Below are 26,600 nucleotides of genomic sequence, written 5' to 3' on the forward strand. Positions count from 1 at the left end.
AGTAAATTAAACAGGTGAGTTTAGTCAAAATGTATCTTCCCTTTCTATAGTCACAATTCCAGAAACCTTTAGAGATTTTGGCCTTTGTGAGGAAATAGCACATTCATAAAGCAACAACAACAAACTTTTATTTTAAAAAAAATGATTTACAATGACAGTGGGAGAAACTATCATTATTATTACAACACAACTTCTTCAATGAAGACTTAGTCATAGATATTACTGGAGTTAGGAGGACAGTAAGCAGAGACGAGGCTGACAGAAACTAGAAACAGGCAGCTGACATGCTATGACATATACTGCATTTTTAAACCTCAAATGCAGTCATTTACTATTAAGAAAAAAAGCCAGATGCAAAAATACATAAATGTGACCATACTGAAAAGCATTCCTGCTTTTATGTATGTGTGAAGGTATAAGCTGTTTTTGTTTTTTGAGGGGGACAAGGTGAAGGTTAAGAAAAGAGTTCATTATGACAAACATATTATGAGTTAAAGGATTAACTGGGAGTGCCTACTACATGTCCGGCACTATTCAAAGCACTTTTGTGTACAGTGACTCGTTTAATCCTCACAACAATCTTATGAAGCAAGTACTACTATCCCATTTTATAGGTAAGAAAACTGAGGCACAGAGAGGTTAAAAAACTTGCCAAAGATCATATAGCTAAAAAGTAGCAGAGCTAGGATTCAAGTTCAGGCACTTGGCTCTTGAGTTCATGCTTTTAACCACACACACAATTAATACCTCTATAGATTATAATGTTTAGCTATCTTTGTGTGAGACTTTTTTTTTAAGTTGCAATAAAAAGAACTTACTCGATCATAGCAAAGAAGTGTGGAAAAATTTGGAGTTTTCTGTTGATGTACCAATTCAACAAAACGAGCACAGTAAACAGCATCAATTGCTGAAAAAATACATCGAGGAAATATACACAGCTGTAGAAATTTTGTGATGGTCTCATTTTTGGTAGATTCTAAAAATAAGGGAAGAATATATTAAGTGGTAAACTTCTTCCTCAAGTGCCTCAAGACCTCTAAACATGACAACATATTAATTTTAGTGTAGAGAATGCTATAAAAAAAAACCCCACAAACTCTTTATAGTTTGTAACCAAAAGGTCATGCTTGGAATAAAACTTTCATTTTTACTCTATGGACTTAAATTTTCTATCTATAACTTCTCCAGAAACATGATTTCATACAGAAAGGTTGGATGATAAATTGCTAATATTGTAGTTATAAGTTAATTTCACCTGCAAACTAAATTAGTTCCTTCAGTGAACATGTGAGGTTGACTCTGCATTAATGAATAACCAAAGAATGGGACAGTGAACACTGAGCTGAAATACAAACATAATACACTTCAATACATCTGAAGTTATAGAGGTTTGCTTTTGTAATTTGGCAGTAGTAGGAATGTAACAGTTCCAACAACTTACTTGCTAAAAGCCAGTTGTCCTTTTCCAGTTTCAGTCTCTGTAGAACTCGCTGTACATGTTCCATCTGTTTCTTTTCTTCTTCAAGAAGCTTGTCCTGAAGGGCAGTACAACGCTCTTTCTCTTTTTTCTTTTTATTTGGAGGCTACGAAGTATAAGTTAGATACTTTTCTAACTACATGCACATCACCTCCCTTCCTTTTAATTAAAAAATTCAGAAAGATCAGTGCTGGTATTTTATATTAACTACTTCACAGGGATATTGAAGAGTCCACCTGAATGTGCTTTCACCACCATTCAACAAATCCAAAATCTGGTTTTCACATCAAAACAGGCTACCTTCCTAGCACTGATACTTTTAGTCTCAAGCATCAAGTCATCTTTGACTCTTCCTTCTCCTTCATTTCAGCATCCCAACTGCTTACAAGTCTCATGCATTCCCACTACCTCCACCAGTAGTCTATGTTCTCAGTACTTCACAATGAATTACCCTAAGAGCCACCTAGCTGGACTCCAGCCTGATGCCAGTCCCTTCCCCTAACAAATGCATCTTTCAAGCCACTGTCAAGGGTAATCTTTCCAAAACACTGTTTTTTACCATTATCACTTCCCTGCTGAGGAATCTAATACAGCTCCCAATTTCATCAAGTCTTCTTTTCTATACTCTGGTTTCTCTTCAGATTGCGTAAATCTTTCGCCTTTTACTAAAGTCTTCTTTTCTAACTTTAACTGCTCTACATAATCTGGTCCCATCCTAACCATTCAAATTTATCACTAAGTCCATTCACTACAGTAAAAGTGGTCTCTTAAAACCTTAAATTACTTCATACCTTTGCTAGAGCTCTTGAGTGGCCAATCTGCCTCCTTATTTCCAAACCTAATCTATCTTCAAAGCCTATCCAGCTCAAGACTCACCTCTTCAATAAAGCCATTGGAGTCCCATGGATTGTTTTAAGTTGCTAACACAATCTTCAGTTAGAAAAAAAAGGCAAACTCAAATACCTTTTGTGTGATCATAACTGCCATATATTCACCAAGCCCCTGCCCCCACCCACTCAGAGGTCACCATTAACTCACTTGGGAAAATACTATATAGCAATAAGATCATAGCTTTAAGGAACCTGAACTAATACAAAGCATGGGTAATGTCAAATTAATACCATGAAATTATTGTACTTGAGCTACTAGAACCACCTACCATTTCCTGATTGTCATCAATCGCTTTCATCTGGACTTTAAGTTTATTGACTTCCCGTTCATAGCTGGTGTGTGGAACTGCAAGGTCGTACATTGTCAATGACCAGAATGTGGCATAGAACTGAGGGCTGATGTCATCCCAGACTTTGGAAACATGTAAGGAGACCACTGCTTCATGGACAGGAGCCATCACCATTTCACATGATGTAATGTACTTATGAACTTTATGTTGTTGTTTACTTCCCTTTTCTGACTTTTTAAGTTCATCATATTTAGACTAGAGATAAAAAGTAAAAACAAATACAACACAATTTATTGCACTAACCTTCATAGTATAAAAGCCTATGTTCTCTTTTCGAGAATCAGAAGACAACCAATCAAAACTGTTGTAAGAATTCTAAGTTCTTACCAATGACATTTATTTAAAGATAAATCATCCCTGGAAGCTGTTCTCATCTTTAGTCCTATGTGCTCATTAGGAGCTTTTAAGGAGATTCTTATTAAATCTGACCTGTTGCATAATAAATAGAGTATGTGTACCCCCTCCACCATCCATATCCCCAACTGTACTCTCTCTTACTACCACATTAAGGATTGAACAAACAGGGTTTCTACTCCTGCTTTTAAAATCTTCAAGGAAACCAAGTAAAGGGTCTTAACACTGGTAAAGAGGCATAATGGAACTAGTAACAGCCAATCAGCACAAGATGCTTTATTACTACACATAGCCCCTATTGACCATTACAATTCGTCAATTAAGAAAGTGGATCGAAAAAAAAAAAAAAAAAAGAAAGTGGATCAGGGGTGCCTGGATGGCTCAGTCAGTGGAACGTGCAATTCTTGATCTCAGGGTTGTGAGCTCAAACCCCACGTTGGGTGTAGAAATTACTTAAAAAATAAAATCTTTTTAAAAAAGAGGGAGAAAGAAATTGGATCAACATTAAGAAAAGCTATGAGAAAGGTACTATAAGACTGCTAAGTAGGGTGACTGACTATCCAGGTTTGCCAGTGAATGAGGGAATTCCCAGCATGTATAGTGCCCAAACTGGCCAAGTCTCAAGCAAACCAGGACGAACTGGTTACCCTACTGCTAAGCTAAATAAGATCTTTTTTTTTTTTTTAAAGATTTTGTTTATTTGAGAGAGTGAGCATGCACGAGAGAGAGCAAAGGCAGTAGGAGGGGCAAGAGAGAAAGGGGAAAACAGACTCTCCACCAAGCAAGGAGCCCAACATAGGGTTCAATTCCAGGACGCTAGAATCACGACCTGAATTGAAGGCTGATACTTAACCAGCTGAGCCACCCAGGCGTCCCTATGTAAGACTCTCTATGAATGGATATGGTATGTTAGAGTTTAAAGCATGTGGGAATTGACACTGCAGCTTTTTTAGACTGGACTGGTTTACCTAACTTGGAAGAGAGTCGGAGGAAGGCCATACTCTTAAGAGTATGAGGAAAAGAATCTGTTAGTACAATGGGAGGGAGCTACCTATTAGTTCATAGAGTATAACACCAAATGTAAAAAAATAATACAAAATGTTGTTGCTATTGTCTCATGTCCTTCAGTCTCTTTAGGGTGAAAATTTTGTTTGGATTAGGCATCATCCCTGAAGATGAACTTAAGAGGAGATCTAAAACTCACTTCTTTTTGTTAGAAAAACATTTAAATCATCACAGTTTGTGCTATACATGGAACCCAGAACTAGAAGGTCACAGGTCAAAGGTTCCACTTCCAGTTCTGCATTGTGGTAGGCAAGATTCTTGGCTCCTCACACTCCACCTGTCTTCCCTCCTAAGTGCCTCTGTAACCCAGGCTAACTGGATTGAAGATATAGCAACTACTTTGTTTCAGAGAGTATCTTAAGCAGCATCTTACAATTATTAGAACTACAATCTGAGAATCTCACAATTTTTCTGTAAGTGGGAAGATTTACCTTGTTACCCCCATTTTAGAGAGCATGCTGATAATTACGGAGACCACACAGGTGAAAAACTACAAACAGTATTACTTATGAGAGAGAGGTCCCAATTACATCACAGACCTGAGAGATTGGCAGCAAGAATAAGGAAGTGTTTTTGCACTTTGAGGGCAGGTCCTGTCGATGTTAACCAGTATCTGTGGTTACATTCTGTGAGGCAGAATGACATCTGCTAAGATTCTAATAAAACATAGGATAAGCAGAACCTGAACTACTTGTATAGGACAGCTTAACTACCTAATTTGGGCAAGAGCTAGAACATAAACTGAAGGAAAGCTTTTCTTTCAGAACTGTGTTACATGGTGGGTCTCAACAATAGAACTGAAAATTAGGTCTATAGGTATGCGAGGGTAATGATGTGGTACAATAGCCCCCATCTCCCTAGTCCTTGGGTTCTGAATTTGTCACTTTTATTGCTAGGTACTGACCTAGTCCCTATCTAGTTAAAAAAAAAATTAGGCTTGATCAGAAAAGACAACTATACTTCACATTTAACTAGGATGAATAGATCCTGATCTAAAGTTAGTTGAACTCCCTCTTCAAGCTTTAGTCAAATGGAGAGGCATAACAGCTCTACATCTCAAGTCACCCAGTGCACTACATCTATGAAACAGAACTGATATCCACAGTTATTGCTATATTTCTAATTTCTGTTCAAAAAGCTCCTGTTGGCCCAATAACCTGAACAGTGTGTGGCTGGCTGAATTATTCCCATGAGAGCCTACTCAATTTATCAATTTATGGAAGGCCTAACAGTCCTCCAATACTCATACCCTCTCATCAAAGGCTCTTCAAGAGAGGCTCTCACCCAAGCAGCAAAAGCAAGGATCCCCAGGGAAGTCTGGGTGTCCATCCAGTGCAACCAAGGTTGCCAAAGAACTCCTTTTCCAGAGGGTGTTATGTGGCCTATTGGTAACAGACTTACCCCTGATTTGGCTATATAGTCACCTCTATAGAGTTCTTTGTTTTCCTCTGCAACCCTGAGTGGGAAATGACATTTCTTTGTTTAGATTTTTGTTCTCTTAAATGACAAAGACACAGTATTTTACAAAGGCTACAGAAAAGGTAGTTATTGGTATGAATGACCTACTCCGTTCCTGACCTGGAAAAATTCAGGCAACCAGGTGTTCCTGTTTGCTAGGCTTCAGTATCACTGATTAGTGTATTCACTTCTCAGTAACGCATAGGGCAGGTCAGAATTCCTGAAATGAAGGAACTCTCCCACCTCAGTCCTTCAAGAAATCAGGTCCCCTGCCTGCTGTATAGCTGAGACTTATCTATTGAAGGGTCGGGTGACAATGCAAGACATAACTACACAAAGAGAGCACACAATTTTCTGGATTGAAAGATTCTAAAGGTGGGAAAAGAGCCCTAATACTACCCCCACCCCATCCCCTTTTCCCTTCTCGAGAATATAGCATGGTATTGTTGTGTAAGGCTAATCAAGTGATAATTAAATCAATTAACAGTTACTTGTTAGAGGGAAGTGTGACACTGTAGCAGCTGATATGTAAACACTAACAGCTGACGGTCAATTAAATGATCAATTAGACCCCAAATTTCTCAGTCACTTTTTTCCACACTTCTACTACACAACCCTATGTTCCTACTGAGAACAAAGAAGGGATCCTAGTTTAAGAGAAAGGACGAAGATCTTCCCCCTAGAATCTGTAGTGAAAGCCTTCCTTGAGCAGTACAGACTTAAAACCATCAACAAATGAACAGAAGGGCCAGAATTCAAGCCTACACAAAGATAAAGAATATGCTGGGGCTCCAGTCAGAATGGAGAAGTACTATAGTTTCCGAACATAGGCCTGACTGTGGTCTGAAGGAAAAGGAAGAGTCAATTCCCATTAGAGGTCACTGCTTTGCAGGCAGGAATCCAGGTGGCAGTTAGAGAAGAAGAGTGAGGGGCAGTCTCCTATTGCCCCAACCACCCTTACAGTCAGTACTGGGATGCCCTACTTGGGAAGGCTCTGGTTTGCTTCTGTGCTTTTCTCTTTTTAGTTGTCTCATTTAGGTGGAGAGAAATAAAACAAGAACTAAGAATACCTCTCCGAGAAGTTACACAACACAGCCTACAAGAGTTTTTAGTGTTTGGGGATGGTTAGGTCTTTCTGTCTGTCTCAAGGTAGTATGAATAGCAAGTCAACTGACAGGGATATATTCCTGAGGAAGGAGGATTCTCTGTATTCAACAGGAGTTTTTTGCAGAGTCACCAACCATATTTTCCTCCATCAGAATCAATTAGCGCTTGTTAAAAAATAAGCAAAAACAAAAACAAAACAGAAATTCCCAGGTACTACTGAAGGTTACTACATTAGAATCTAGGGACAGGGGATTGAGGGGATTGAGTCTCAAAGATGCTTCACTGGTGACTCTCATCTATATTAAGGTTTGACTGCTACAGTTCTAAGGGGCCCTTAAGATATCAACCTGGACAACTGGTGGTATAGTACTAGTAAGACTTACTTTTAAAGGGAGCATTTTCATTGTACACTGTTCAGAGATGAGTACTAACAAAAGAATAACTCCCTAAGAGACATAATCTGTATCTGTGTCAAACTGAAATAAATTTACAGTTAAAAAATAATTCAGAATCATTCTTGAATGGCAGCAAAGACACTTACCGAAATATGGTGTGCATACATAGGCCTAGACAGGAAAAATGCTGCATCATGGGGTGTATGAAATTCATTACAGAGCACATCAATTGAAGGCACTCGCTTTATATAATCTTCTGTGCTTAGATTAGATGCTAAAAACCCACCGAACTGTACCAGGGTATCATGACACTAAATTTAAAAAATAAGACAAAAAACACAAATGTGCTACCATTTTATGAAACCCAATATAAAAATTTTCCAAAATGATTATAATGTCATTTTAACTGTATTTTGATTAACATTTAAGAATTCGAGTTTTACAACTTAAAAGAACTTTAGAGACAATCAATAAACATCATCATGTAATCATATTACCAAATAAGATGCGAAGGCCCTGAAAAGTTGATCAATCTAAGGCTTTAATAGTCAACAAATTCTCAAGTTCCAAGCTATTGTTCATCACTTTTAGTAACAGGATATATTTACCCTACATCACATACAACAATTTTATGTATACAGAATTTCCTTGCCCTTAAAAGAGGAAAACTTCATTTATAAAATATATGGGATCTTTTTTCCCTTGTAATATAGTTGGTGATAAACATATTTTGTAAGCTAATCACAGGTTTTACTGCTTAATACTTATGGATATATTTTATAAAGATCACATCTACTTTGTTCTGATTGAAATTCCAGATTTCCGGAGATCAGAAAAGATATGAAGAGCAAACTAACAACCTGAAGTTAACCACTTAACTAGTAGTACATACTACTACATCTCCTAGAGTCTTCTCTTAAATACCGTAATATGCACAGAAATAGCCTCTATTTCCAGAATGTCTAGTTTACATTAGAGCTGTTTCACACTCATGTGATGTCCAAAATGACATTTTAAAAATTTTATCACATTCCATCTTTTCCATTATCAGGATAAAAAAAAATCCACATAAACACAAAAGCCACTTTAACTTGCCTGATCATAGAGTTTTCCCACAAGTTTCAAATGTTTCTCTCCACCTTCTTGGAAAATTACCCCATTCCTCTGCTGAGCCATAAGCAAACAGAGAGGAAGAGCAAGATCATGGTCCAATAGTGCATCCTTTAATCTCTGGGAGGATTTTTTAGTGTTTCTTATCTGGCCAAAATAACCACCCTACATAAGAGAAGACATAAATTTACCAGTGCACACTACATTAAAATAAGCTTTCTGATTTGAAAAAGACATAGAAAAGGCTCAGTTACAATCCTGAAGATAAAAAATTTTACATTCCTTCCCTTTCTTCACAAATTTATTTTAGTGATACTGTTGTTGATTACAGTCACTAGCTTAAAGATAACTGCCAACTGTCTTTCAACTTCTGCATATTTTCCATTTTCCACCTTGCAGTCCCTCATAAAGGATTATTCTTTATTTGGTATGGAACAGATTCAACAATAGAGTAACTATATTCAGCTTTACACCAGTTAGAATATCAAGGACCACAGAAGACTTGATATTTACTTCTCTTACAGATTTAACACTGTCTTTTATACTTTGTTTCAGCTTTTTGAAAGGGTTAAAGTCACTAGTATATCTCAATTTTTGAAAGGGAGGTGAGGGCAGTCATGAGGGAAGGGTACATATGACTTTGACATTTGGTTTCATGTACTTGTGTGCTGTCTGGAGTCTTTAGTATGAGCATGCATATATCTGAAACTTAAAAAGTCAATTTAAAAAATTAGCGACTCTCACCTCAGCTTTTAATTGCTCTCCACCAGTCATGGCTTCTAGTTGCTCCATCGTCATTTCCTCTGTAATTTCTATTCCTGCCATTTTTTGTACCACTTCTTTCAATATAAGCAGGTCAAAACTATTTAGAAAAAATAAGAAACAGTTTGTAGTTGAAACTTCAAACATAAAAGTGACAATATATATTATAATTAATATGTTGAGAATCCCTAAATTATTTGTATATAAATATGAGGAGAAAGGGCTGGAGTAGTTGTTAAGGAAAAACTGCATTTCCAGAACTATACTGAAAAATATCTGGGGCATGTAATGGGTTTATGCTTATTTTAACTTTTTCCTTGGGAATAATTTCAAACTTACAGTAAGATGTAAAGACAGAAAATAGTACAAAGCACACCCATATGACCTATACACCAACTTCACCTATTACTAACATTCTTACTCCTGTTCACTTTATCATTTGTGTTTTCTCTCCCTCCCTCCCTTTCTACACACATACACACACACACACACACACACTCTTTTTTTTTTTTTTTTTTACCATTTGGGAGTAACTTATGTAGTAAGCAACATCATTTTAAAGGCACATTTTACCCCTAAAATTCCAAAGGATGTATTTCCTAATAATCAATTTCCTAAGAATATAGTCTCTGAACATAACCACAGCATAGTTACCAACTTTAGTAAACCTAACACTGATATAATACTTTACTGTTCATATTTCATTTTTATCAGTTTGCCCAACAGTCCTTCACAAAATTCTTTTAAGTTTACTTTTTTAATTCAAGTATAATAAACATAGTTTATATTAGTTTTAGTCAGGTACAACATAGTGATTCAACAATTCCATGCATTATTCAGTGTTCATCGTGGTTTAAGTGAACTCTTATTCCCCTTCACTTCTTCATAGTGTTTTTTTTATCCTCCAGTACACAGTAGCCAATACATATATATGATGGTATAAAGCCATCTCTCTAAATAATCACACACACTTGGAAGGGATGGAGGGAGTGAGAGAGTGGAGAAAGAAAAGGAAGGGAATGGAAGTTCCAAGCTGTGGTGTATGAACCTAAGACAACAGCCTTAAGAACATCTGTTATTGTGCTAATAGTTATGCATTTTAATTCTCGAAGTTTAGAACTGTCAATGAAAATAACAACTTATGACTTTCAAGATCATCTTTAATTAGTTAAGTAATGAAGATAAAGTAGAAACCTTCTTTCCTACAAAACAAATACAGATGTTTCTCCAAAGGTAAAGCCAGACATACCCAAGACACAAGTTAATAACAGACAAAAGGCACAGTTTTTGAAGATTCTTAAGTGCTTACTCTCTCACCTTGTCTGCCTTCCCTAAACATAGTTTATGAAAATGACAGCCTTCATGCAAATTAGTTTGCAACAAGTACCCAAAAAAGTTTTAATTTTTCTTTAAACTATCTTTTAACTAAATACTATATTCATAGTACAGAAAATTGAGTTATAGATTTAAAAATAACATTATATTCTCCTGGTCCATAGACACAGGAGAGTAAAGTGTATAGGAATGGTGGAGAGATGCACACAGTGTAAATGATATGCTGATAAAATCCCAAATCTAAATTTTTTGACTTTTCTCTAATTCAAAATAATAATCTGTCACAAATTACTTAGGTAATACTTGTATGGAACACCAGATAGCTTTACAAATTTTTATTTGCTTTCTACCAGAAAGTTTTGGAAAACAATTTCTAGTTCTTTGATTCTCGTCAGTCTACTGCTAATGAGGTTTACTAATTCAAACTCTAAACATTGACAGTGATCCAGAATAAAATAATAAAACCCAGTATTCATAAAGAAGACATTGTCCAAAAGGTATGTAAGCTGTATGAATCTCTGAAGTTCAAAATCAAAAGAAACTGTGTTTTTAAAATACTGTATACACCCTCAAAATATGTTCCTACCATATGCTGATTAACGTAAAGGCCAATTACTGTCCAGCAGCACAATCAACAATGCAATACGTTTTGTCTTAAGAGGATTTACAATATACCATATAAACCATTTACTCAAGAGCCTAACAGGTAGTCAAAATGAATTGTTTTTTAATGAGTTACATATATAGCCAAATATTACATTTCTTTCTGCAAAAAAAGTGTTTATATATGAAATTACAATTTCTTTTAATTAAAGAATTCCATATAAGTGAGCAACTATTCTACTTAAGCCTACAAAACAGTTTTTCAGAATAATAGCAATCTCAATATCCCAATACCACCAGAAGTATTCTAATTATTGAATTTCATTTACATATGATTTGCTATGAATACCTTTTGCCTGCCTTTAGCTGATTAGCCACATACTGAAGAAGACCAGCAAGATCAATTGGATATTTACGAAAAACTGCACCACAGAAACTAGCCAGACCTATATGAAATAAAAAAATAGGGCTTTTAAAAAACAGTTCATAAAACAAAAAAAAAAAACACAGTATTAAGTGGCATTTCTCAACTAACTCAATTTCTAAAACAAAATGAGGTAGGAATAATTGTACTGCTGATGCCACTGAATGGAGTTTTACAATTAATAATAGCTAGTATTTATTGAGCATACATATGCTAAGCACTATACTAAGTAAGCACTTTACGTTAATTAACTCATTTAATTTTTGCAATAATCATCTCAGGTTGGCTTAAACCCATCGATGAGGAAAATTTGGAACAGATATATCATGCAACTTTTTCATGTCACATAGTTGGTATGAGGTAAAGCAGTGATTCAAAGCTATACGGCCTGACTCCAGAGCCTGTTGGGCCACAACAATTAACCGGGCCACAACAATTAACCAGGCCACAACAAAATCTTGCAGATCACTCAGTAAATCTGAATGATGAACAAAACACACTAATGAGTCAATCTCTAAGGAGCTGCACACAAAAAAATCTCTCAACTAGAAACATACTACTAGCTGTGGAGAGGCAAGGAAACAGGTAAAGCATTGCCAGACCAAGAAGCAAACAAAAGACCAATTTTAACCAATAGTCCTTACCGCATTATGAGTAGGGAGAAAGCCCCAGTCAAGACAAGAGGAGATCCTAGTAAAATCAAGTGATCTGTGGCCTTTTCAACAATTATTTGCTGAGCACCTTAAAGCATAATGGACAAAGCACAGGTACTGCCCTCAAGGAGCTTACAGTCTAGTGAGGGATACAGAAAAGTAAGCTGAAATAACTGATAAATAAAAGGTTCCATGGGAGTACAGCAAAGAGCACCTAATTCTGACTTTTGGGTAGGAGCATTAATAGGGAAAGTTTTCTGAAGAAAAGTGACCTCTAAGCTGAAATCTAATGAGTATATAGATATGGTGGAGGAAATGAGTAGGCATGGAAGGGTATTCCAAGTGGAGGCAAAAACATGTAACAAAAAGGCCATGGAAAGTTTAAGTGTAAGTATTCAGTTTTAATGGAGGAGGGGCAAAAGATGAGCCTAATACACCGAGTAAAAGGACCTGATCCCAACAAGAACTCACTTGTATGACTTAATGCAAATTTCAGACTTTAAAGGGCAATGGGGAGCTACCACAAGATTCAGCTATCAGACACAACAGGTTGAAAGAAAAGGGAACTCACAGCTAGAAATCAAAAGCACAAGATATTTAAAATAAAACAAGGCTAGGGTTTCCGTTAACAACCACATTTTTGTTCTTTTAAGATGACTGAAACCTCAGGATGGAAAGGAGAGAAAGGAGAAGAGTTCCCTTAAGATTAATTCCTCTAAAAAAAAAAAAGATTAATCCCTCTAAAATAATAGAAGGAAATTTTTATCTCCCCAGTAATGCTTGCACAAATTCTATGAGAGCCAATACTGGACTCTTCAGTTGGAAAATGAGTAAGTACTAGATGAACTTCCTTACACAGCCGAAGACTTAGAGACACTCTGAGAGCGAGCTGAGTGGCTAGGTATTCTCAAGACCTCTTTACAAACAGGCCCTTAGCATTAGCAATAGGATACTTAACATGGCAATTACAACAGATGGAAATTTCATCCTTAGAAAAATAAAAATACTTACTCTGAAGCCAACTTGAGATGGTTGTGTCATCATGTTTCATTCTCTCCTTTTCCGGATTAGCTAAAGCTTCAATGATACAATCTTTTGCACATTAAGGAAAAATTTTAGGTCACTACATCTCTAACAAAGACCCTTTAAATAATAAGAAAATGCCACATCTTGGGGAAAAAATAAAATTGTTAGCTTCGAGTTATTACAGATTATTGAAAATTACACTTACTGTAGTACCAACTTTTACATCTTTCACCAAGCAAGACATATTACCACGTTAAATAAAGTTAACTTGTTCTCTCCCTATACACAACAGACACACACACACAAACTCCTGACTGCCCAACCTTTAGATCAGCCAATGGAACTAACCTCATATGGTTATTAATGGAATTCAGAGTGAAAAAGAAAAATAAAAAGAATGAAAACAAATGTTCACCAGTTAAAACCTATGAACTATGAAATTTATGTATTACTTCACTTGAAAGGATACAGGCCAAAACATCATAATTCAATGAAGTGAGGTATTTCAATGAATCTACTACAGGTGTTATTAAATTATCATACTTCTGTATTTGTGACAAGATCTGGAAGATAGCAACAAAAGACAGATAGCACTTACTCATCAAAAGGGAACTTTTGTGCTAAATAATAGCTATACTTTTTGTTTTTCAAAAGAAACAATGCTTAAAATTAAAGTAGCTTCCTTCTACTTTGTATTTATATAAAACCTACTATATCCTATCATTTCTTTGGAAGTATTTTCTTAGGCTATATTCTTTAATTAGGAAATAATTCCAGGACACATAACTTGACTTCTGGAATGATAAATGCCAAATGTCTTTCAGAAACCTTTCTAAATATGAAGGCATTACGTCTGAGTCACAATGAAATGCGATTCAAATGTTTCTAACAACTAAAATCAATAAATAATGCATCTCTTTATTAATATTTTTCTAAATCAACATGGGGTAAATAAAACAATTTTAGACTGTTTGACAGTAGCATTGTTACATATGACCAAAAAAGCAGATCAATGTGTTAAATATACTATATGCTGTTTTATTTTTAGAGTAACTATACAGTCTCATTTGCTAAAGATTTTTTCTCTTAAAACTATCATTTCTAAAACTTCATCATTCCATTTCCACTTGTGCTGATTTAAAGACAACAAAAAGGAAAATCCCTTAAAATAATATTAACCTCAAAACATACATAATCAAACAAAATGGTTGGATTGCTGTGGCTCAACTTCCCAATTTGTCTTCCAGAAGGCTTCACATTTTCCTTGGTTAGACGCCTACAAGGGGAAAAAAGGTGGCAGAAATCATGTTAAGTCTTTTCCCTTATAATGTTGATAGCTTTGTTATATCATAAAAAAACAAACAAAAAAACAATTCTTTCCCAAGTATCCAAAATGGATCCATGTAAAACCACCACATTCTTCATATACATTACTGTAGGCCTTAAGTTATTTTGGTTAGGCATTCTCCCAAAGGGTATTAATGCTTAACATTTATAATACATACATTTCCATTTTATAGAAATAGTCTAATAAGCAAAAACTCTTAATGTACTCTACAAGTATATAAAACTCCTCCTGAAGAAAATCATAGTATTTTTTTTTGAAGATTTTTCTATTTATTTGTCAGAGAGAGAGGGTGAGGGTGCACAAGCAGGGGGAGCAGCAAGCAGAGGCCGAAGCAGGCTCCCTGCTGAGCAAGTAGCCCGATGCAGGACTCAATCCCAGGACCCTGGGATCATGACCTGAGCCAAAGGCAGATGCTTAAATGGCTGAGCCACCCAGGCATCCCAAAAATCATAATTATTTTAGATTTAGAAGTGCTCATTTATCAGTTTAGGTATCAAATTCAGTGTAATGCAATCAAATACCTCATACCATCTGTCTAAGTTACCCTAACAGAGTAATAGCTACCAATGCTGCATTCCTTGATAGAGGAAGTTCTCTGGTTTTCGTGTAAACAATTTTTGAAAGTAAACAATTTTTTAAAAACTCAGTTCTACTCCTTTCCTTCCTCTTTAATTCCTCCTCTGCTCAGTATTCTTTCAACTAACATTCTGGAAAACTTTTATCTATGAAATGCTTACAGCTCAAAATTATTACACAGCATCTTAAACTCTTCTGATATTATACAGTAAATCTAGAAACTTAAAAAAGCTGATGACTAAAAGCTTTCAAGAATGAAAATACAATACAATGAAGCAAATAATAAATTCAATTGATAGTTCAAGGAATGGGACCATTCTGGAAGTAACAAACTTGATAATTATCTTAAGAAGTTTCTTTTTTTTTTTTTTGAAGATTTTATTTATTTATTTGACAGAGATCACAAATAGGCAGAGAGGCAGGCGGGGGGCGGGGGGTGGGTAGCTGAGCAGAGAGCCCCATGCAGGGCTTGATCCCAGGACCCTGAGATCATGACCTGAGCCGAAGGCAGAGGCTTAACACACTGAGCCACACCGGCACCCCCTTAAGAAGTTTCTTATGACAAAACTGACCCATCAATCAAAATTATTTCATCATCAATTGCTCCCCTTTCCCATTCTCCATTGTCCAGTTTCCTTTTTTCCCACAGAAAAGAGAGACCAATCAAGTTTGAAACTTTAGCTATACTCTGTTCCACCTTCAAACTTACTGCCACCTGTCCTTACTTCTGACCCTACTATTTCAGGTGGTCCTCCTACTTGCCAAAGCAGATCCATCCTCTCTATACCTTTTATCCCATTCCCTTCTGCCTCCACCCTGGAGGGAAAAACAAAAAAAATAAAAATAAAAAATAAAAGGAAGACTTTCTTGATGCTGTCTTACCCTTAAGCTACCATGGTGTCTGGCATATGGAACACAATCAATGACCATCTGTTGAATGGATTACCGAATGCCTTACAGCAAATGCATTTTTTAAACAGTAATCAAAACTTGTGAAATTCTGTAAGTAATAAATTAATACATTCCATTCCCAAAATACAAAGTTTAATCAATACCAAAATCATATTGTTCAAGCCTGGTGAAATAATTACAACAACAAAAATCCAAGTACATTAAAAATTCTATACATACTCTTCTCTGATATATATTTTTATTAATTCATTCATTCATATTAATGTCTTCTATAACAGGCAAAGAGCTAAGCACGTGGAATACAAGGATGAATAATAGCTCCTGCTCACAAGCTTAGTCCAGCTGGGGAGAACAACTTAACCTATTTTTTAAATTTTACATTCTTAAATCCAGCAAGTTACAGAACAGTATTTATTATATGCTATCAATAGTACAAAGGGGGAGAATAATGTTTTTGCATTCACCTATATATACACAAAAATCTCTGGGAGGATAAACTAAACAGTGGCTACTTTTTTCCTTTAGGAGGACTGAGTCAATGGAGGATGGGATGAGAGACTTTTTATTATCTACCTCTTTGTATTTATTGATATGTAAGCCATGTGATTTGTAAGCCATGTGAATGTATAAACTATTCAAAAGATTAGATTTAGATAAAAGCAAATAATCATGTGATTTGTAAGCCATGTGAATGTATAAACTATTCAAAAGATTAGATTTAGATAAAAGCAAATAATCACAGCAATATCTAAACGGTATGAGAGCATCATATGTACATGGGACAGCAGTGGCACAAACAAAGAACAGTCAACTGTGCTTGGCAGTACGTACTACAGAGGCTTTGTGAGGAGCTAACACTGAAGCCCACCCTCCAAGGATGATGAGGTCACCAGATTGAGAGAGGAAAAAGAGGTAAGGGAAAACCTGTTCAAACAGAAGAAACGAAAAATATATGCAAAGAAAAAGGAGACCACAGTACATTCAGGGAAACTTAACTGTGACTGAGCTCAGCATAGCTGGAGGTAGAATTAGCTGGCAAAGAGGTTGGACGTGGGGAGAAGTATGAAAGATGTCTTACATCACCATGTCATAAAGATTGACATATAACCTACAGGCAACAGTCACCAAAGGATATTGAAGAAAAAATAAAGAATAAAGGTACCATAATACTCTAGATAAAAGAAGTTAGTGGCAGTAGAGAGTAAAGACATAGATTCAAGAGATCTGATAATATTTACAACTGACCCCTGAAAAACATAGAGATTAGGGGCAACAAATCCCTACACAGTCGAAAATCTGTATATAATTTCTGACTCCCCAAAAACCTTAACTACTAATAGCCTACTACTGACCAGAAAGAAGCCTTCCTAATAACATAAACAGCAGATTAACACATATTCTGTATCTCATATACTATATTCTTACAATGTAAGAAAGTTTTTTAAGTTCTTAAGTTTTTTAAGTAAGAATATTACAAGTAAGCTAAAGAAAATGTTATTAAGAAAATCATAAGGAAAATACATTTACACTACTGTCAATACTGTTAAGCTTACATTGTCTATTTACAAGATAAACAGTCTGTCAGTACCTACACCAGTATTATATGATACAAAACACTGTAGATGTTATATGCATCACTAACACTAGACATCAAAAACGAAGATAATGTGAAAAGAAATTCGTATTTATTTACAGGTATAATGATTCATGCATTGATAACAAAACAGCAACAATATGACTGCTTTATGGCAGCCTAATATAATTGATATGATTGCCTCATGGTAGCTTAGCCTATATGCTATGAATGAATCATTATCAAATTTTTATGGCATATAGCATTACAGCATATTCATAATACAGTACTGGAAATACTATTACTTTTTTTAAAAACCCACATATCTGTGATAGGCTGATAATGCAGTTTGTCCAATTACAAGAAAGGCATATTACAGAATAATACAATTCTTTAAAAGCAAAGTTATAAAACAGTAAGAAAACAAACACATTATTAATTTTGTTAAATATCATTCACCTATGCCTATGTAAGGATAAGCTACCCACTTGCATACAAGTCTTGCACACAGTATGTTACATGACGATGATAAAGAGGACACAAAAATATCTCCTACAGTTCTTACCAAAAGGTTAGATTTCACACGAAGACACACAAACACAACAGGTAAATTTATTAACTGTATATCATGATGATTATTTACTATTCATTAAGTAGAAGTGGATTAACATAAAGGTCTTCACTCTCATGTTGGTCTTCTTGTCTCAGGGATGGCAGAGTGGAAGAGGCAGAGGAGGTGGAAGGAAGGCAGTTGAGACAGGCACACTCAGTGTAACTTTATGGAAGTAAATGGTAATTTCTGTGACTTTTTTGCTTTTCTACTTCTTTAAAAATGTTTCTATATGGTACCTAGCCTTCTTCCACCATTTGCTTTAGTTTCAGTGCTCATATCACAGAAGGGTCCATGTCATAACAGAAGTCAAAAAGCAGTCTAGAATGTAAGAACCTTCTGCCAGATTGTCCAGTGTCAATTTGTTTCCTGGCACCTGGTACTTATCTTTTCCCTTCAAGGCTCAGGAGCTAGCAGCTTGATAGATAAGGGCACTCCAGATCATAAACCTGACTGCGTTTGCACAAAACAATAGAGTTAGCCTATCCCTTCCTACCTTAAATCCTGGTGCTTACTCTTCCTTCCTCACAAATAAATGTTCTTTGTGGCTTTATTTTCCAGAATAGGGCAACTTTTGTCTGCATTAAAAACCTGTTCAGGCAGATATCCCTTCTCCTCAATGATTTTCTTAATGGCATCTGGGAACTTACCTACTTTCTGCCTCTTGTTCAGCAGAGATGGCTTCTACTGAAGCCATCAGATGTCAAATGTCATCTTGACATTTTTTAAGCCAACCTCTCTAAAATTATCAAAACATCCTTTGCTGGCCTTAAATTCTCCTTCTGATCCTTCACCTTCCTTTTGCTTTAAGTTTTCATATAAGGAGTTGGCATTTTCTCAAATTATATTAGAATCAATAGGTATTTCATTCTTTTTTTTTTTTTTTTTTTTTTTTTTTTTTTTAAAGGATTTTATTTATTTGGCAGAGAGAGGTCACAAGTAGGCAGAGAGGCAGGCAGAGAGAGGGGGGAAAGCAGGCTCCCTGCCGAGCAGAGAGCCCGACGCGGGGCTCGATCCCAAGACCCTGGGATCATGACCTGAGCTGAAGGCAGAGGCTTAACCCACTGAGCCACCCAGGTGCCCCAATAGGTATTTCATTCTTAAAGCAATCCTGCACCCACAGCTGCATTTTCAATACAAGAGAAAAAGGTATTTCAGAAAAAGCACAAGGTTTTCACATCTGCTGGTATAGCTGCAGCAATGACTTCATGAATTTCCTTTAAAAAAAAAAAAAAGTCCTTACACTGGATTCATTTCTCTTCAAACGGCAGATAGCAGCAGCTACAGACCTCAATCTATGGTACGTTATTAAGCAATTCACCTTTTTCTTGTAATGTCATGACTTTTCTCTGCTTGTGAGCACTTCTGGCAGCACTAGAAGCACTTCGTATGGGTCCCAGGGTGTTATGCAAGGTGTACGGTATCACAATAAACACGAAAAATACGTAAGAACCGTGAGAGATCACTTTTTACTGCAATACACAATTTGCTGGGGAGATGAACTGCTCACACAGAGATGATTAGCATCACACAGTATTTTAAGCGGATACTCAACAACACTTGAGCTCACTGCATAGCAACAGGGGGTGGTTACAAAATTATTATAGTAGTACGGTATAGTTTTATGCAGTTATGACTTAATACTAAATCTTCACATATGTTTACATTTCTCTTGACTGAATGGCACACTGTACAGTCTGTAAATGCACATGTTAAGTAGGTTCTGGTAAATTTTAACTTTGTAGAATAGATTGGTGTATATTTTATTGTAGCAAATGATAAAAAAGACTGGTATCTACATGTATTTTATGCATTCATGACATACCTAACTTTTTCTTGATTTTTTCAATATTTCTAGGCAATGTGATTTGTCAGTTTTTTCAAATTTGTTCAAAATCTCCAAAAAAATTTCCAATACATTTATTGAAAAAAATCCACATATAAGTGAATCTGCATAGTTCAAACCCATATTTGTTCAAGGATCAACTGTATTATTAAATAATCCACCTAAAGCACTTAGTTCACGGCATAGCACACATAAATATTAATGGCTCCATAAATATTAGCTGTTGTTGTTAAGCTAGATACTCTACTTGGCGAATTCGTAAGACCAGAACTCTTTTGAAAGAACCAATTCTAATATCATCTCTTTCTACACCTTCCCCAACTTCCACAGGGTGAAATAACTCACTCTCTTCTCTATCCTCCCAAATAACATTATATATACTGCATAAAGCAACTACTAAACCAGACTATGATTGTGCACACACCTGTTCCCCCAGCAGACTGTAGCCAGGGACAGTATCACTGGGCAGACAGTATCACTGCACACTGTTAAATCTAGTTAAACTAGAGAAGAAACTATTTTAATTAGAATAACCATACCACTGCATAAACATAAAAGATATGGCAATCAACAGCCTTGCTGAAAACACTTGTAATACAGCAGTTATTTAGCAGCATATAAACCAACAAGTATACTATTTGCATAATTAAATTTCAGTTTGCCAAGAAGTAAAAGCACACAAATGAAGAGAACAGAAATTTTTCAGAAGTTGACTCAAGGAGGTAGTTCTGCATAATTCCATTAGATTTTCCAAAAAAGAAAAAAATTTTTAAGATCTTATTTATTTGAGAAAGAGAGAGAGAAAGCACACAGGCAAGCAGGGGTAAGAGAAGAGGGAGAGGGAAAGGCAGAGAAGCCCAAGAAGACTGTGTGCTGAGCACAGAGCCCAATGCAGGGCAGGATCCACAACGCATGAGATCACAAATTAAGCCAAAACCAAGAGTCAGAAGCTTAACTGACTGAGCCACCGGGGCACCCCAGGAAAAATCTTTATTATGATAACTTTTGGCAGAAGAAATTTCAGAACTTTGACCACCTTTTATAAGCCATTAAATGTATTACGCAAATTGAACAAAGGCCATAGTAGGCTGTCCTTTAAAAACAGACTCACCAAAAAAACAAACAAACAAACAAACAAAAAAAACAGACTCACCCTATAATATGATGCATTAAAGATTATTAGATTTTACAGCTATGCAAACATGACAACTACAAAAACTAACTTGGTAGTCAAAATGAGCTAAAAGGCACAAAAATTGATAGTCATTCTATCTGCAGTATATAATCAGCTATACCATTAAGCAAATACTCCTGGGCTTTCTCAGAACTGAGGCTCAGACATAAGTTGGCTGGAAGAAAGTAAATTAATCCAGATATACTTTAGGTTAATATGAAGAAAAGTAAATTAAAACTTACTTCATGATATATTTGGCTCTGTCTATTGTTTGGGCTTTAACTTTTACTAAAAGTGGGTGACTGTTATAAGTTTCATTCTTCCACTGGCCATACAGACGATATCTTAAAAAACGATGAGATGAAGAATTAGGAAAAGTTAAATACTTAGAGGTTAATGCACTAGAATAGTAGTTAAAAATACAAAAATATTATGTATTTACCTATGCTGATATGGAAATGTTTTAAACATTCCCCACAGTTCCTCAGACATACAAGCATTGCAGTCCATCAAAGAAAGAGATGGAAGAAGTACCTGGTCAGTAATGCTAAGTAAACAGCTAAGGATAACTTCCTAAGAAAAAGGGAGGAAAAATTATTTTAGTAAAAGGTCCACATTAACCCCCCCCCCAAAATAAGTCTATGTCAACCTTGGAAAAACTGCCATTCCTTGATCTCATACCACACCACATCTAATTTCCCACACTATCACTGCCCTTTTCACAATGGATATTTGTGCTTCTCCATCGAAGGGAGCAATGAGGTAAGGAAAGGGGTAGCAAGAGAATAAGGGACTCGTATTATCCCTCTTCCTTTCTCAATATGGTAATCCTCAAAAACAGGAGTTACCAATCTTAAAAGATATGTCAAAAACTATACTAAGCACATGGAGTACAAAATATTCACACAGGTGATTAAAGCTTGTTCACAGTAAAATTTACAGTATACTGTACAAAGACAAATCAGATACAATACATTGGATTTTTCTAGTCTCTTACCGTTTTCTCTTTATCTTCTTGTTTGCTTCCATCAGACTGAAACTAAAATTAAAAAAAACTATAAATAAAATGCAAAAAGGTTAAGATTATGATGTCACAATTTAACATCTAATTTGAAAAAAATTAACTTGCACATGGTTGTGAATTATTTCCTTACTTTCTAAATAAATGTAGATTTTAAATATAACCAGTATTACTAATTAACATTTTTAAATTTCACCTATATTTCTAACTTCCAAATCATTTGCAACATTCATGAATTTTAAATGTCAATTTTATAAGCCAATTCTTTTCTCAACCTCATTAACACAAACCAAAGCATCTTAAAAATTGATCTAAGTATTTATTATAAGATTGTATCCAGCACAATTTAGTTATAATGCATTTGCATTTTTCCATCCAGAAGTTCTGATTTTCTGCTATGGAATTAGTAAAATCTAAGACTAAAGTAATAACACAAAAGATTAAACCCAAAGAAATTTAAACTATGTTTTAATTCACCATTACTTAAACTCTCAAGGAGAAGCCCAAAATATTAGTAACATTACTGACAAAGACCAAACCACTGCCTAAGTTGGCCTGAATGAAAAAACTTGGGTCATTTCCTATCAGTGATTTGCAGATGGACCGCTGAAGTACCATGTTTGATGCTGATGCTGTCCATTCATTCAAAATGAAGTAATAGTACTTGTGTGTGCATACAGGCAAGTGGAGAGTTAGAGGAGTGTGCAAAGGCCAAAAGGACAATTGAAGCACTGATAGCCAAGGACAATCTAGATTTCTGAGAAGAATTTAACTCAATACCAAGTGACGAAGGGGAAAAACGCTAACATGCAGCTAACAAGCTTATTACCTTTTTGGCAGAGATAGGTATTTTGTGCATGTATGTTTTCACACTTGGTAATTTAATGGATACTACTAGAGAGAAATCTAACTTCTGTGCAACATTTCCACATAAGACTAGTTCTGGGACTGCCAAGTCATCTTGATGGGGGAAAAAAACACAAATCCCCCCCACTTTTTTTAATCAGCAAGTTAAAAAGATATGGTTCCCTTTCAAAGAAACAACTATTAAGTCAACATATATCCTGGTCACCAAGTAAAGGTCAGGTTATGAAGGAATGGCCTGGCAGAAACAAAGTAGATAGCTGCTTTGGTTTGGTTTGATTTGGTTTGGTTTGGGGCAGGTGGGTAATTCTGGTGGCATATTAGGAAGAACTAGATTTACAGTATATTCTGTCGGGGATAAAGACAGTTAAGCTACTCCTTTTTTAGTATATTATAATTCTAATGAAGCTACACATTGTTTTCTACATAGAAATAAAACATTTTCTTACCTACTAAACTGTCTTAATTCCTTTACTAAATACTTATTTAAGTTTGTAATGTCTGTATGTCAGATACATTCCAATCCCTTGATGCTTTTTCTTTTACTTTAATTTGCTTTTTAATTTAGAGTAAATATAAAACTCTCCATTCCCGTAGTACAACATGAAAATTTTATTGAATGGCCAGTCCAGGAAGAAAGGGAGGAAGAAAAGAGGGGGAGAAACAAAATATATCCATTTCATTCATTCATTTACTATGTGCCAGACACTGGGGATTCAAAGATGAATAGAACAGAGCTCCTATCTTTGAGGAAGTGACAAAGACAGTTCCCATCTTTGAGGATCTCTTGAAGTGTAGTTTACACTTACCAATGTACCATCAGGAACTGAATTTTTATGTCTGAATAAAATCAAGCATAATTATGCCTAGACAGACCATCAGCTAAAAATAGCCCCAAGCAGGTTCCATTCTTGCCCTATAGTGAGGGAATAGATGACAAGGCTGCATGAAAGAACTGGGCAGAAAAAGAATGTAGGTCCACTAAGAGGGGGTTTCTCGAGAGTCAAGAAATAAAGCTTGGTAAAAAGTTGTAGATTTAACTAGATAAATTACTTTATCACTGATGTCCTACTTTTAGTATCTCCAATCCATGAATATTTGAAATGCTACTTTATACTTTATTTCAGAAAAGAAAAAAAAAGAAAAATAGATTAAGATATGTGACTAGATTTGAACCTGAAGCTAGATCTAAGTACACTGTGGCACTATTTTCACCTTCTTTATTTTTCTCCTTCTTGTTAACTGCTATTTATGGAATACTCATTATGTGCCATACAGTAGACTAAGAATTTCCCATTTAGGTCTTAAAACTGTAAGGAAAATCTTTTTGCTAGAAAGGATCCAACTAAGACCCATCAAAATAACTTAGAAATAGGAAAATATAACCTACAGGTTAAAAGTTACAAGGCCATGAGTTTACCAAGCCTGAAGAAGAGATAAATGAATTGCCTTTCAATGTTTTGGTTCAAAGCTTTCTTTTTATCTTTTAATCAGGAACTCTTAAAATTTTATAAAACAGAAACAATCAGTAATATTGATAGTACATCATTTCTGAAAACAGAGATACTAAATGGAAAAGTACTATCTTCCAACACATTTAATTTTTAAATCAGTACAAATCTGTAGCAAAGAATTAATAATATGGTCACCAGTACACAGGATGACCATATGTGCTGGTTCTTGCTTTTTATCCCAGTGTATGTAATAGCACAACCTTTCCATCTTGAGTATCCTGGTTTAGACAATAAAGCACATGGTCTCCCTTCCCTACCACATGAGTAGCATTCAAATTGCAGTAAATGGACTTGTGGGAGTGATTTAAACATTAAAATATAGCAAACAAAACAAAACGCTAAATAGCTACACTTGGTTTCATAAAATTCACCACCCAAAAGTAATTACTTTGGTTAAAACGTTGATTATGATATGAAACTGTGCTGTTTTACACAAGCATAGTTCTAACAAGCAGTGTGTAAAAATGGGTATTCTTGGTGCACTTAATGAATATGAATATGTGATTTACTTAAATGAATTCTCTTCATAAATGGAGTTCATAACAGAAGTCTGTTGTAAAACAAAAAAACTGCCCTGTAAATCTATCTTTAGGGAAAATTAAAGTTTTCGTATGGAATTCATTTAAAGGGATATGCCCCTGTGTTTTACTTTACATTCCCCCAAAAGCAGACCCTATTCAAGTGCAGACATAATTTATTTGGGAAGCAACCCTAGGTACCACTAGTAGGAATTATTCCTGTGAGTTAACTGGAGCTTAATCCCATTGAGGACTCTGAGGGTCCCAGAAGAAATACAACTCAGGATTATTCCATCTCAAAGCATGGTAGTTACACACTAACACCAATCATTTCACTGGTTGAGAGCTGGGGAGAGGGGGGCAAGGTGAATTAGTTCTCCAGCAATTCCAGGATACCAATTCCTATACTACCTATGTGGGCTTCCAGGGCCAGAAAAGCCCTCAAAGAGAGATGCAGGTGCCAATAGTTGAAAATTGGGCTGGGGCGCCTGGGTGGCTCAGTGGGTTAAGCCGCTGCCTTCAGCTCAGGTCATGATCTCAGGGTCCTGGGATCAAGTCCCGCATCGGGCTCTCTACTCAGCAGGGAGCCTGCTTCTCCCTCCACTTCTCTCTGCCTGCCTCTCTGCCTACTTGTGATCTCTGTCAAAGAAATAAATAAAATCTTTAAAAAAAAAAAAAAAAGAAAATTGGGCTGGCACACACCAAAATGATAAGGACCTAGTGTAGGGCCAAAAGAATACAGATGGAATCTAATAGCATCTGCTATGCCCTGCATGGACAAATGGCCAAACCTCCAAGAGTTGAATCTTTCACAAATATTTTTCATTTTTACATCCTGAATTTTTTTTCCTGAAACTGAACACAGAGGTTCAATTTCAGAAAACCATCTTTGAGAGGAGGCACAAGGATTGAATCAACTGCTTACAGTGTGCATCTGGTGCACACTAAAAATCTGACTTGTCTTTCTTGTACAAAATATACTTCTTAAAATTATACCGTTTGTACACAGAGTCTACACTTGCCTATTAACAGACTTAGTATCTGCCTATCTTGTATGTTTTTGTATTTCTCTTAAGTAAAAAGCGTAATTAATGGTAAAAATTAAGAACCTATTTTTAATTTTATTACCTTAACTATGATTCTACATCTTGATTAGAACTGTCACATAAAGATGTCATATATGACATCTTGAGCTAAGATGACCTTAGTTCAAATACAGGTGACAATAAAAGTACAAATATAAACATCCTAACAGTTCTTCCCTGCTCAGGCTCATTAAATAGCAAGAATGTTATAGATTAAATCTGGTCTCCAACATTGGAGTTCATTTGCTTTGTATAAGACTTACAATAGCAAAAGTACATACAGAAGCTTAGTAAATGATGCCAATGAGAGCTGCATCTGTCTCTCGAACAATAAGAATTATAATGCAAGGTTCTAATTCTAAAAATATTCTTACAAAATTTTTGTCTATTAAAATTGGAAACTGGAATGTCTATAGCTACCCCTCACTAGTCCACTCACAAAGCCCCAGCAATAAAAATTTGATAAAAAATTTGTTTTGTTACTAATTTATAACATAAATTTCCACAATGAAAGCAGGGAACATATGATTACCACCACAATGTAAAGAAG

The 26,600-nt window shown here is 35.6% G+C and overlaps 1 protein-coding gene across 4 annotated transcripts in view; it reads right to left on the reverse strand.

Moving 5' to 3' along the window:
- THOC2 (THO complex subunit 2) overlaps positions 1-26,600 on the reverse strand; it is a gene marked incomplete at its 3' end in the record, with an annotated part of 114,410 nt that overhangs the window by 20,720 nt on the left and 67,090 nt on the right. For 3 of the 4 annotated variants that reach the window (XM_080831202.1, XM_080831201.1, XM_080831200.1), the window contains exons 13-25: positions 22,046-22,087; positions 21,491-21,621; positions 21,291-21,392; positions 14,201-14,285; positions 13,479-13,572; positions 12,995-13,075; positions 11,256-11,352; positions 8,951-9,068; positions 8,192-8,371; positions 7,243-7,407; positions 2,637-2,912; positions 1,442-1,583; positions 819-976 (exon numbers count right to left, since the gene is read on the reverse strand). In XM_080831202.1, the coding sequence (XP_080687328.1) occupies positions 819-976; positions 1,442-1,583; positions 2,637-2,912; positions 7,243-7,407; positions 8,192-8,371; positions 8,951-9,068; positions 11,256-11,352; positions 12,995-13,075; positions 13,479-13,572; positions 14,201-14,285; positions 21,291-21,392; positions 21,491-21,621; positions 22,046-22,087 (1,671 nt within the window). Of the gene's footprint in view, positions 1-818; positions 977-1,441; positions 1,584-2,636; positions 2,913-7,242; positions 7,408-8,191; positions 8,372-8,950; positions 9,069-11,255; positions 11,353-12,994; positions 13,076-13,478; positions 13,573-14,188; positions 14,286-21,290; positions 21,393-21,490; positions 21,622-22,045; positions 22,088-26,600 lie in introns of all 4 variants that reach the window. The other variant, XM_080831199.1, reaches the window with a different exon arrangement.

Source organism: Martes martes (assembly GCF_963455335.1).
Source record: "Martes martes genome assembly, chromosome: X".
Taxonomy (NCBI): domain Eukaryota; kingdom Metazoa; phylum Chordata; class Mammalia; order Carnivora; family Mustelidae; genus Martes; species Martes martes.